The 14,003-nt window shown below is 42.1% G+C and overlaps 1 protein-coding gene across 8 annotated transcripts in view; it reads left to right on the top strand.

Annotated features, from left to right (window-relative positions):
• Positions 1 to 14,003, top strand: part of COBL (cordon-bleu WH2 repeat protein) — a 206,859-nt gene that overhangs the window by 52,155 nt on the left and 140,701 nt on the right. For all 8 annotated transcript variants that reach the window (XR_014212795.1, XM_082194696.1, XM_082194698.1 and 5 more), the window contains one exon: positions 3,885 to 4,079. Coding sequence is in view for 7 of the 8 variants with exons in the window: in XM_082194696.1 (XP_082050822.1) it covers positions 3,885 to 4,079 (195 nt within the window). In the remaining variant the exon portion in view is untranslated. The remainder of the gene's footprint in view (positions 1 to 3,884; positions 4,080 to 14,003) is intronic.

Here is a 14,003-nt window from a genome sequence, read left to right as displayed (position 1 = left end):
ATATTTTTAGAATGTATGATTATTTGATTGTTTATTTGATTGTTGTTAGCCGCCCTGAGCCCGGCTCAGCTGGGGAGGGCGGGATATAAATAAAATTTATTATTATTATTATTATTATTCAGTAAAAATAAACCGACCTGGGATATACTTATCAAGTAGTACGGAAACATAAATATAGGAAAAAGATCAGTGTTCCAAAGTTTGTTTGTTTGTTTGTTTATGTCCTCTATATGTTGGCAAGGACTCTTCTCATTTGAGTCAAGTGGCTCTGCTCTATTGCCCCCTCAGATGTACCACACACACACCCCGCCCACCCAACGAATTCACGTTTGTGAAATATTGGGGTCGGGCTAACAAGTTCCATGGGAACAGACAATTTGGCACAGGACTGTCACGTATAAAATGTTACAAAAGCTTGGAAAGGAATGGTGGACAAGGGCAAAGATTTGCTAAAAACCTAAAATGGTCAAAGAAAGATAGCAAAAATCCTGCTATCCATTAGCATGGCTAAAATAGTCTTGGATTCAGATTATGAAAGTGGGAGGTGATGATCATCAGCGTTGTAATTAATATATGCATTGCACAGTTAACATAAAAGTTAGTAGAATCTCAGTTTGCTAATGACATACTCTGGTATAATTGAATTACAACTCCAGGTTTTTGTGTTGGATCCACAGAGTTTCAGATAATACTGGTCTGCCAGTTGTAGTAACTGTGGTTTGCATTGTTTAAAATCCTAATGGAAATATATTTGACCAACTGGGGTTAAAAACACATTCAAGGCAATTAATCAAGAGTTTCCAGAAGGCGACATTTTTTTGCCTTCCGTCTGGCATCTGTTAAGATCAGATACTGAGTAGAGATTCTTTAAGTGCATATAGATAGAGTCCTTCAAATGTAAACATTTTGAGCAGCTGGCAACAGAGATTAGCAAACCTTGGATGGGAGAGGAGTAATGGTCTAAATATTCTAAATTTAAATAAAACCAAATCAGGACCTTGTTCAAGTACAAGAGGCTTAGAGCACAAAGACTTCTAACTGATCACTTGGGTACTTTGATGTTTAAAATAAAATAAAATTATAATGAATCTCCCACTTCATGTTTTGTCTGTTTCTAAGTTTAGTGGAGCATCTGAGCTGAGTTCAAATTGTCTGAGAGAAATTGTGGTAACATACAGTTTGCCAGAGAAAGACTACATTCAGATGAGATTTGGACTTGTATATAGTCATACCTCATGTTACGTTTGCTTCATGTTACGTATTTTCAGGTTGCGTCCCGCGGCAACCCAGAAGTACCAGAAAGGGTTATTTCCGGGTTTTACCCCTCGCGCATGCGCAGAAACGCCAAATTGCGCTGCACACCTGTGCAGATATGGCGCTTCAGGTTGCACTCTTTTCATGTTGCGAACGGGCCTCCGGAATGGATCCCGTTCGCAACCAGAGGTACCACTGTACTTCCTCCTTCTCTTGTGTGCAGAAATTAGCAATTTTCAATCCCAGTTTGTGCCAAGATACAGTTTGCTGTTTCATCTGAATTAGTAAACTATGGCTTGTGTATTTTCTGATAACAAGAATCATAAGCCACGATGGTGTGTGATTCTCAGCTCAAGCCTACCGGTGTACCTGCTTAGATGAGACTAAAAGTATATATAGTCCAGAATGCGGTTCTCCCAGTGGTCAGCCAGATGAGTACAGTAGCACTCACTGAATGGTAGAGTTGGAAGGGACCTCAAGGGTTGTCTAGTCCAACCCCCTGCAATGCAGGAATCTCAGCTAAAGCATCCATGACAGATGGCCATCCAGCTTTTTAAAAACCTCCAGTGAAGGAGGGAGGGAGATGCTTCCACTGGTATTCAGAAGCATACTCCTCTTGATACTGGAAATCATCCAGCCATTGTAATCATCCAGACAGCTGTATCATCCATGAATTTGCTCGATTCCCCTTTAAAGCTGTCCAATCCAGGTAACCCTCTCCTGAATATTTCTAGTTACAGATAGGTAGCCGTGTTGGTCTGCCATAGTCAAAATAAAAAAATTCCTTCCAGTAGCACCTTAAAGACCAACTAAGTTAGTTCTTGGTATGAGCTTTCGTGTGCATGCACACTTCTTCAGATACACTGAAACAGAAGTTGCCAGTGTATCTGAAGAAGTGTGCATGCACACGAAAGCTCATACCAAGAACTAACTTAGTTGGTCTTTAAGGTGCTACTGGAAGGAATTTTTTTATTCTGAATATTTCTGTACCCTACTACGCATGCTTTTAAAAGGTAGACATTTGTATCGCATTTTATCTAGTGAAGTCGATGGTGCCACTTTCAGTTTTTGCATCTCCACTTTTCACATGCGTTAATTGTGGCCTTGGCCTGTATCATTGTCAAAGGGTCGGGGTGTAACATCTGCACTGGCCTGTTTTGTGGGATTTGTGACTAGCTGACTGGAAAGGAAGCTTCATTGTGTGTCAGTCATGAAGAAAGGAAATTTAGTATGAATGGAGTGAGATATAAGAAGAAATCAAGTGCATACAAAGATATTCACAAGTGGCATTTTTATGTCATGTTTACATTTTAAATATTAAACATGTTCTTCTTGCATGATTTAGAATTAAATTTTTGTTCTTAGAATTCTAACATATTTGCTCAAAGACATTTATCCTTGTCCTTTAAAGGACATGGATGAGTTCTTGGGGACTGAATCCATATTTTCCATGAATTTTTAATGTCTGTAAGACGATAGTGAGGCATGTTTAGAGCATGCCAATGAAGGCCTGTCTCTGATGGAGTGAAGCTGTAAATGCTGTGATTTTGTAAAGGCCTCCACCAGCTCCCATTAGCTTCCTCCTGTCTCCTTCATGGGACAGTACCCCATTCTGCTCAGGCACAAAGTTTCTGCCTAGGAACCCCCTTTGATTTTCCCACCAGGTTTCCAGGGGAGCCCCAAAGTCCAGCACACAGCAAGACATGTCTCTGTGTATCCAGCTTCCAGCATCAGCCCAGCTCTCACACACTGGCATACGCAGCTCCCCTTGGCCTGTTGCTCTCCATCCTTGGAGAAGGTGGGATCCAGACAGGTGAGGGAAGTGGGAAAGTGACCTCCCTCTTCATGGAGATTTGGCCACATTGTATTAGCCCAGTATAAAGTAAGCAGCACATAAGCTGCACACAAAACATTACCAAACCATTCTACATACTAAATCTTATATTAATTATCCAAAAATGGAGAGAGCTATGTACAAGATCTACTACAGAAGCCACAAACAGAAAACTCATTCAAATTGTGTCCAAAAGGAAGATTTAGTCTTTAAAGTTCCTTTAGCCAGGTAAGTTTGATCAAACGAAGTGTTGATGATGTTGCTATCAAGGGTTAGTTATCAACGAGGATAAGTTTAATCAAACGAAGTGTTAGTGATGTGACGCACAAGAGTTAGATAAGTCTTGTTGATAAGTTTGATCAAACTTACCTTTGTTGATATCTACAGGAGCCTGGCTAAAGGAACTTTAAAGACTGAATCTTCCTTTTGGGCACAATTCGAATGAGTTTTCTGTTTGTGGCTTCTGTAGTAGATCTTGTACATAGCTCTCTCAATTTTTGGATTATTAGTATAAGATTTAGTACATAGAATGGTTTGGTAATGTTTTGTGTGCAGCTTATGTGCTGCTTACTTTATACTGGTCTACTACGAGAATTGGCAACATAGGTTCATTTCTTCAACACATTGTATTAGCAGCAACATCTAACGCATCTAAAAACACAAGAGGAAATGTTCAAGATGGGTTAGTGTGAGGGGGCATTTCCCCCCTCCCAAGATATATATATATTTTAGGGACTGACTGTGAAATGTCATGTTCAAGAGATTTTAATGAGGTTGTGAATTTATTTACTTACAGGGAGTTGCAGCAGCCCCATATTCTTCTTCAGTGGATTCACGTTCCTTTACTTTGGGTCCATCACAGTCTTTGGGGAACATCTCAGGAATTACTGGAAGCACCGAAATGAAAAAGAGGAGAGCTCCTCCACCCCCAGTGGTGATTCCTCAGGTGCTGGGCGGGGAGACGAGCAGTCCAGAGAAAGCACAGAGCCAGGTAAGGACTGTATAGCAAAGTGCAAACTGAATCATGAAAACTCAGCACAGTCTATACCTTGCTGGACCCTGGACCCTGATTTGGATTAAGGGCAAGTATATAAGTGTTTTAAATAAATGAACCTGTTTGCAAAATTCGGCCTAGGGGCATTTAGAGCAGCGAGTGCTAGTCTTCATATCATTATTCAGCCTAGAACAGTCATAGGCAAACCCGGCCCTCCAGATGTTATGGGACTACAACTCCCACCATCCCTGACCACTGGTCCTGTTAGCTAGGGATGATAGGAGTTGTAGTCCCAAAACATCTGGAGGGCTGAGTTTGCCTATGCCTGGCCAAGAAAATGCTTGAGATTAAGTAGTCAAAACAGAAATGTCTGGAGTATGCTGAAAGGAACTCCTGGACTTGGAATGTTTTTGTGTTCCTTCCTCCTCTGGGAAGTACACAGTGACCACATGGCACGATATTTAGGCTTCCCACGGTAGATTCAAACCCCTGTTTCCGTATTTTTGAGTAGCTGGTTCTGAGAGGAAAAGGAAGATCTGAATGAACCTTGTGATCTTTTATGGTGTGTGTGTGTGTGTCTCCCATGCTTTTCCTGTGACACACACATTCCTAGGCTACATGAAAACACTATAGGTGGTGAAGGAGATGCAGAGTGGTAGCAGCTCCTTTTATTGTTGAGTTAGATCCTTGGATTAAATTTATATCCTGCCTCTTCCTCCAGAAGAGCCCTGGGCGGCAAACATGTCCATACTCTAAAACAATTCAATAAAAATGGCTAAAATAGTTAAAAGCAACCTTCTAAAAACAGGTTAAAACAACTTTCTAAAAACATTAAAACTCTTAAAAGCAGTCACCTACACCGATCAGAAGGTCGGCGGTTCGAATCCCCGCAACGGTGTGAGCTCCCATTGCTTGGTCCCTGCTCCTGCCCACCTAGCAGTTTGAAAGCATGAAGTGCAAGTAGAAGGTAAACGGCGTTTGCGTGGACAGGCGGAGTCCCCAGATCCTGCATGGTCCTCCCGTCATGTGGAATAACGACTCAAGACAACGTGCGATGGGATTAAATTGGCCACAACTATATTAAATTTCAAAAGTGGGTAGACCTTGGCTCAGGCATTGGGCGTTCTCCCTCCCCGGTCCCCAGCCGGGGACCTAGGGAGCATCAGGGTTATCCAGTGTGTGTGGGGGGGATGGGCCGGCTCTGGAGAACATATGTTCAAGCAGAGATGGCTGCCCCCGTAACGCCGCCGCAGGAGAGAGCAATGACGACCTTTCGGTGTACGGCCAAACCTCCCTTCAGAAAACCCCTTTAACGGGGAACCCTGGTATCGCCGCCGCAAAGAGGAAGATGGACAAAAGGATTCCGCCCAAGGCCTGATACCGCCACCCGAGTCCGCAAAGATTGCGGTCTCGCCGCCAAGACTACCTGCATCTGAAAAACGCCTTTGCCATCCTCCAACCAGTCCATCAGGCCATGCCTGATGTCGCTTAGCCAACGCTCGTTACCAAGGTCCGACAGGTGCACGCCATCTGGCCGAAATAGCTCCTGCATGTAAACTTTAATGTTGGGGTGTTTCACGACCCGACCTCCCATGCGAGTGGTTGCAGAACGCACTGCCCTATTGATTTTTTCCACAGTGTAATTGAGTCTAATGGGTTTGATGTTGCCACGCCAATGCAAGCGTGGTAGGTAGGCGGAGACCTCCAGGTATCACACCTGAGGGAAGGCAAAGCCAAGCCTATGCTGTTGGGGCCACCCCAGATCTAGGGGCTGCACGCGTCCACGCAAAGGGCGCCCCCCGTTTTAAGCTGGGAGCGGTCATTCTGTGCGCTGCTCTGGTTCGCCAGAAGTGGCTGAGTCATGCTGGCCACATGACCCGGAAGCTGTACACTGGCTTCCTTGGCCAATAAAGCGAGATGAGTGCCGCAACCCCAGAGTTGGCCACGACTGGACCTAATGGTCAGGGGTCCCTTTACCTTTACCTTTACTGTTAAATTCAGGGTTGCCGGGAACAGAACTGTCAACCATCAAATGCTTAGGTAAACAGGAATGCCATCAAATGCCAGGAGTGTTTTAAAAATTCTCCTGAAAGTCAACAGTGAGGGAGTCTTATGCATCTCGCTAGGGAGGGCATTCCTCAAATGGAGGACCGCCACCAAGTAGATCATGTCATGAAGGCGTTTCTTACGTTCCAGACCCAAAAAAGTAAGGTTTCTTTCTTATTAGATCTGGGTACCAGTTTCTCATGCCTTCCTAAAATTTAGGACATTGCTTTCATGTTAAAGATTTTAGGTACTCTAAAATGCCCCTAAATTACAGTGTCCTTAGGGAGATGACGTAAATAAAGTTAATTTCAGAGCACTTTTGCATGATCAAAGCTAGTCGTAAGTACAGTGGTGCCTCGCAAGACGAAAAGAATCCATTCTGTGATTCTCTTCGTCTAGCGGTTTTTTCATCTTGCGAAGCAAGCCCATTGAAGGATTAGCGGATTAGCGCTATTAGAGGCTTTTAGCGGCTTATCTGCTGATCGGATCAGCTGATAAACGGCTTAGCGGCTTAGAAAAGGGGGGGGGGAGGGAAAAAACCAGCAGGAACTTGCAAGACATTGTCGTCTTGCGAAGCAAGCCCATAGGAAATTCGTTTTGCAAAGCACCTCCAAAACGGAAAACTCTTTCGTCTAGCGAGTTTTCCATCTTGCGAGGCATTCATCTTGCGGGGCACCACTGTATAGTGTTTTTATAATATTGTGTCTGATAAGTAAATTCTGTTCCAAAAATAGTTTGTACTAGTCAGAATTCCAAAGGGGTACCCATATTAGATTTTTGTAGCAAAAATATCAAAGAACTACACCCATTTCATTAGACACAGGAGGTGGTATTCTGAGTGGGCAATTGACAACAGTGTGATTCTATAAAAAGCAAAAGTAGCCACGTTGGCCCATGAGGAAAGTTCGAAAATATTTTAGATCAATACCTTTAGCCTGATTTTGTGATGTTTTGTGTATTTCTGGAACTCTGAATTGTTATGAAAGCTGAACATGTAGTTATGAAAAGGAAGTTTAGTAGCTTTTCTCTTTGTAATAGTTTGCATTGCTGAGGCCTGGATGCAACAGGTCAGGCTAAATGCTATAGACTCCTTATGACTGAAAACAACAACCAGAAACAGGCCAAAGTCTTTTTCTACACACCCCATCTACCAGGAGCTACATTTGCCTTGCTTTTAGTTATGACAGTATACTTGCAAGCTCCTTCTGTGACAAAAACATTGCTGGATGTGCTTATATTTAGGTACAGTATAGTTAAGTCACAGAATCTGGTTTGGCCTACCTGTTTGTCTTAATGTAGACACCAGAATAAATTTACTCCACATCAACAGGACTAACTCTCTTGAATGAAACTCATAACATGGAAATCAACTCTCAGGGGGAAAGGAAGAAATGGCAGCATTATACAGGAAGGAAGCAACAGGGGTACTGTTTGTTTGGAAACACCAACAGACAAAACTTAAAGGTGTGTAGGTTATCCAGTCTGTGAAAATGCCAGCGTGTTCATTTATTTCTTTAGTTTATGGGGATGAACTTGCATTCCATCCCCAAGGAAGAACGTCAATTCCTTATTAATTGATTTCCTTCCATAAAAAGATAAGATGTTTGTTTACAGACATTTATTTGTGTGCAACTGTTACTAACAGGAATATCCTGCAATGGGAGAACATGTTTATTTTCAGAGAGACTCCAGGATTATTTTTTTTAATAGGAAAAGGAAAATACATTTTAAAAAGGGAGAGACAGAAATTCTTTCTCAGTGGAAGTAATTTTCTTAAGAGCCAAGAAAAAAAATACAAAATAGAAATTTAAATATATATATATGATAGGCTTCATAAAGCTTTGAACATATTCTGTGACAGGGTAGGTACACATATCAGGAAACTCTTTATCTTGACCCTTAATCTTCCTAAAGTTAGGCATGACTGAGGCTGCAGTAGTATGCACACATTTACTTTGAAATAAGCTCAGTTATCAAAGAAAGTTAAAACTATTTATTTGAAGACCTATTCCAAGCTCTTAATGCATTTCACGTATAACCAGAGGTAGTCTGTCGGGTGGAGTTGAGCTGCAGAACTGCCCTCCTGGCTCAGTGTTGCTGCAGCTTACCTGGATAAGACTGGAGTGGGGTCGGGAGTTGCACAGGTGAATTGATGGAGCCAATCCAGCCATCCCGCTGGTTAACTGCTAACAGAGAAATATATCTTTAGTTAACAGGTGTATTCAGGCATACCTCGGAGATACTGTAGGTTCAGTTGCGTGGCAAAGCCCCAAACCCTCCCCTTTGTTGGAATGAAGACACTTGACACCGGTATTTTAGGTTAATGGGCTAAAAAAGGACACAACTTTATTGGTTACAGAATGTGAGTGGTATTGGCTTAGGCATTGGAACTGAATCGCCTATATCTGACTCCTGCCCACTTGCAGGAAGTTTCAGAAGTCACCAGTAGGGGGAGCCCCGTCAATGCAAACCAATTTGAGCTCCCCCAGGGTCACCGATAGGGGGCCATGCCATGGCCCTAGCCTGCCTGGGCTTCGGACAGGTTCACGTCTCCCGGATTCCTTTAACGGAATACCCTTGAATTAGGAGGGGTAGGTGATGGCCACTACCTCACCTCCCTTCCAACCTAATACTCCAATGCCTAACCACCAAACCTTACAAAGTTGTGATGATTTGCTTTGAGGTAGGCTAAAAACCCAATGGCTGGTGCCTGTTTGCCAAGTGGAAAACATTCCTACCAGACTCCTTCGACAGACGACCAACCGAGGTCCATAGCAAGGTCAAAGGATAAGAGCCTAATCTTAGAGCGGGAGGGAGCGAGGGATAACTGCGTGAGCAGGAACCAGAAAAAGGGGCAAGTTTCTGTCCGTGGGCTGCCTAAATAGAGCATGCCACACCCCCTTCCACTCAGATTGGTCAGCCTGGGAGCGTGACACGGAGGGGACTCCCTATGACACGGGGGCTAGCCACACCCCCACGCATGGGGCGGACTCATCTCCAGCCTGCAACTCCATTTCCCTGGGAAGGGCAATGGCTTTCCAGACCACCACAGTAGAGTCAATATCGCACAATATATTTGGTTTCTCAGTACATATACAAGTTATGTTTACACTATAGTCTTTTACGTGTGCAGTAGCATTATGTTTTAAAATACAATGGACATACCATAATTTTAAAATACATTATGGTTAAAATATGCTAATAATTTGTTTTTGTTTTTATAAAATATTTATTGAGATTTTGCAAAAAATTACACATAGAGAAAACTAAGTAGAAAAAAGAAAAAGAAAAAAGAAGAAAGAAAAAAATATTTTAAAAAAGAATAAATCCATTTTTCAGTATCTTTAAGCTCATTTGCTTATTTCCTTGACCTCCTCACACCTCCCCTTTTGTATTCCCATTTACAAAGTCTTTCCAGCAAATCCTTACCCTCTTTCATTTATCTTTACTCTGTATCTTAACCTATTATAACTATATATTTTCATCCGTATAGCTATCTATATTTACCTATTCTTATTAACCTTATTACCAAAACCACTTCTTTTCAGTCCAACATCATTTTAACAATCATTAATTTTACAGTATTTCTGCAGATAGTCTTTAAATTTCTTCCAATCTTCCTCCACCATTTCTTTTCCCTGTTCTCGGGTTTTGCCAGTCATTTCTGCCAGTTCCATATGGTCCATCACCTTATGCTAACAATAATTTGAGCCTTCAATGAGTCGTAATATCTTCATAAGGAGCAGCAGGAGCTCCTCCAGTCCTTCAGTTTGTAAAAAGACACAATATCTGCAAAGTGCAGTAAAGCCAAGGTTTGCATGGATGTTTGGGAAAACATCTGCTGCTCCAGGACTGTATTTCCTCATGGGCAAAGCCAATGGCAAGCAGTGGGTTGGGCAACAGATGTGAAACTTACATTTATACAGCAGGCTACATTCCAGCCATAGAAAGAGGAAAAACACTTTTAAATGTGAGAAAAATTAGGAGGGATACATAGAGGAAGGGAAGAAGGAAGGAAGGAACTCTGGTGGCATGGAAAAATAAAGCAGTTTCAGGAAGCAGAGGGGCTGCATACAATGAGATTGGGAGCCATGTGGTCGCTGGGCCACAGGTTGTCCACCTGTGCTGTAAAGATCTGATTTTTCTTGAAACATAAAATAAAAGTGTAATGCTTTGGCATTAATATAGTCCCATTGAACTTCTTTGGAAGTGAGTTTTTCCTTTCTTTCTCTTCTCTCTTCTATTAATTAGAGAGGATAGGATTCTATGAGCCACTGTGCTAAGGCTGTCTTTTTTAGATTAAATAAAGAAACACATTCTGTTTCTTGACAAAACCAGAAGAGTCCCAACTGGCAGAGGGAGCATCTTCTATATGAATTAATATACATGCAGTAAATTTCAGCTGTCACTTGTGACTTGTCTTTCCTTTGTGACAATGAATTTGGTTCTATTATGCGTGAGTGTCTTTTATACATGGATAAACATGAGTTTTCTTTACAAAATAGAAAGCTGAGGCTAAATGGCTCCTGTGGTCCCTTCCAACTCTACAATTCTTTGATTCTATGATTTATATTCATTTATTTGATTTGATTTATCGATGTGATATATATTATTTATATTATTTATCGGCAGTTCTTCAAGCATGAGTCTCAGGGCAGCTTATAGTAAAACAACTCATGTCTAGGCTACAGATATAGTAAAACAAGCATGTCTAGGCTACAGATATGAACAAGCTTCAATCCTAAAAAAATTCCTTCCAGTAGCACCTTAAAGACCAACTAAGTTAGTTCTTGGTATGAGCTTTCGTGTGCATGCACACTTCTCCAGATACACCGAAACAGAAGTTGCCAGATCCTTCTATATAGTGAGAAGGTAGGGAGGGGTGGTGGGAATGGGAGATTGGCAGATAGCTGAGATGAGCCTGTTGACGACTCTTAACGACTGCAGTAGGTCTTCCAGGAAAAGGCAAGGGGTGAGAAGGTGAAAAATGGCTTAGTCATGTATAATGAGATAAGAATCCAATGTCTTTGTTCAAACCAGGTCTCTCTGATTGTCAACCAAGCAAAAGTGAGATGGTAGTTTTGTGAAGAGGATAGCTAGGGATCGCTAGCAAAGCTGTCTCAGCATTCTTACAAAAACTATACTTCTCAGTTTTTGTTGTACAAAGTCATATTACACCTGCCCTTCAAGGGCTGCGCTGCTTATGGACTTGTTTCCAGGCACAGCTCAAAGTAGTTGTGATGACCTTTAAAGCCTTAATTGCCTTAGGTTCAAGCTACTGTATTGTTATGTTATTATTTATTTATTAGTAGTAGTAGTAGTACTCCACCCATCTGACTGGATTGCCCCATCCACTCTGGGCAGCTTCTAACATAAAAACATAATAAAACATTACACGTTAAAAAGTTTCCCTATACAGCGCTGCCTTCAGATGTCTTCTAAAGGTTATATAGTTACTCATCTCCTTGACATCTGATAGGAGAGCATTCCACAGGGTGGGCACCACCACCAAGAAGGCCCTCTGCTTGGTTCTCTGTAGCCTCGCAATTGAGGGAACTGCCAGAAGGCCCTCAGTGCTGGTTCTCAGTGTCCAGGCTGAATGATGGTGGTGGAGACGCTCCAGGTATACAAGGCCAAGGCTGTTTAGGGCTTTAAATTTCGGCACCAGCCCTTCGGGACCACCTCTTTCTATAGCGCTCTGCCTATATCGTAAGATCTGGCAGAAGGGCTCTTCTCCATATTCCAGCTATGGTAGAGACTAGAGAAAGGGCCTTCTATGTGGCAGTACCTAAACTGTGAAATTCTTTGGCCCAAGAGAATTGGACAGTGTCCCTTCTTTTATGGTGTTTCACCATATGGCAAAAATCTGACGCTGCTTTGGCACCTGAAACTTATCTGTGTTTTTACCATTTTATAGTAAAAATAAATAAATAATATTATGGTTGGTTTTATTTGTTAGCTGCCCTGAGTAGAACATAGGCTGGAATTTTGTATATAAATGAATAAAAGCAAATGAATTACAGTTAGGAGTAGTTTCAAATGGTTTAGAGTACAGTGTTACTCTGCAACAAATTCCTTAGTGAACCTCTCCTCAATGGCCTCACTGGGCCCTCCGTTATGTATATTAGCAAGTAAGAAGTAAGTCCCATTTTGCAACTGACTGCAAGATGTCAGTTCATATTATTATTTTTACAGCACCATCAATGTTGCTTCTTCAATGGAAACTGACTTAGGCTTCCTATCCTGAAGGAGCTTAAAATAACTGGGAGCTAGACTGGAAAACTTTGCAGAAGGAAATCGCTTGCTCCAAATGGGAGAAACTGATTCACAGCATCCTGCCTCAAAAAGGAGAAAAAACCCTATTCTTACTCACAGGAGAGTATTAGATGTACGAGAGATGCCATTTAGCGTGGAGGGAACAAAGGAAATGTGTTACGCGAGAAAGGTTAAGATGATATGTCACACAAGACCTTGCAATCAAAGGAAACTTCCCTTCCTATCTGAAGGAAAGCAAAAACAAACGCAAGTCTCCTGATCGTGTTTTCTGATTTAGGTGTCAAGGAGATAACTAATCTTAACCCGCCCATCCTTTTTGCTGACAAAATATTTCCACTGGAAAGTGTTCCCTACAATGAAGTGTTCACAACATTGATCCAAAGTCAAAAGTTACAGCAGAACAAAAAAGCAAAATATGTAAAACCAAGGCTTACATCCATCAGCGTTCTCCTGCTAAGCATGTGGTCATAACATTATAGAGTTGTAAAGGACCTCAAGGATCATCTAGTCCAGACATAGGCAAACTCGGCCCTCCAGATGTGTTGAGACTACAATTTTGATCATCCCTGACCACTGGTCCTCTTAGCTAGGGATGATGGGAGTTGTAGTCCCAAAACATCTGGAGGGCCGAGTTTGCCTATGCCTGATCTAGTCCAACCCCCAGCAATGCTGGAATCTCAACTAAAGCATCCATGGCAGATGTCCCTCCAACCTCTGCTTAAAAACCTCCAAGGAAGGAGAGACCACAACCTTCTGAGGAAGTCCATTCCACTGTCAAACAGCTCTTACTGTCAGAAAGTTCTTCCTGATGTTTAGTCGGAATCTCCCTTCTTGTAGCTTGAAGCCATTGGTCTGGGTCCTACCCTCCACAGCAGAAGAAAACAAGCTTCCTCCATGTGACAGCCCTTTAGATATTTAAAGATGGCTCTCATATCTCCTCTCTGTCTCCTGTCGACTGTGAAGTGATTTCTGAGTGTAAGCTCAGGATACGTTCTGGTTAAAACACCATTAAATTCTCTAGGATGGATGTCTTCTTTCTGTAGGTCTAATCCATAATAATACACATAATTCTGCCTATCCTGAGGTACATCGTCATTGTTGCACCACCAGTGGCAATTTATACGGTTGCAAATATTAAATTTAATATTTTCCAACTCATTCGAGCCCTTCCTCTGATAATTCTTTATGCTGTTTTTTCTTCTTCAGCTTATCAAAGATGTTTCTTCCTCATGTGAGTAGGAGCAGGAGAGGGAATGCAGAGGTTCAGCTGTAAGAGGCCCAGAACCTATAAAAGGCTCTGAGCATTCATTCAGAAAATAAGCAAGCATCTAGCTTTTTAAGAATGAAAGCTGTGCAACAAAATGGGCAGACACCATTTGAAGCAAATGCTCTGTGAGGTATGAGCACTTTTCAGTGTTTTAGCCAATAAGTGAAGTCTTAGCTCTGATTGACAAGTGCCAGGACATTTTTTCAGTGGGAACTCACCAGAACTCAGTTCTGGCACCTCTCGGTCACTAACAAGTTCACTGTGAGTTTTGGCACCTCTTTTTCTAGAAAAACAGCAGCGATGAGTGCTAGGCATGAATTCCGAGTTATACA

Source organism: Podarcis vaucheri, assembly GCF_965113315.1.
Source record: "Podarcis vaucheri genome assembly, chromosome: 13".
Classification (NCBI taxonomy): Eukaryota; Metazoa; Chordata; class Lepidosauria; order Squamata; family Lacertidae; genus Podarcis; species Podarcis vaucheri.
The sequence above is the reverse complement of the archived record's forward strand: the minus strand, read 5'-3'. Positions and strand labels throughout refer to the sequence as shown.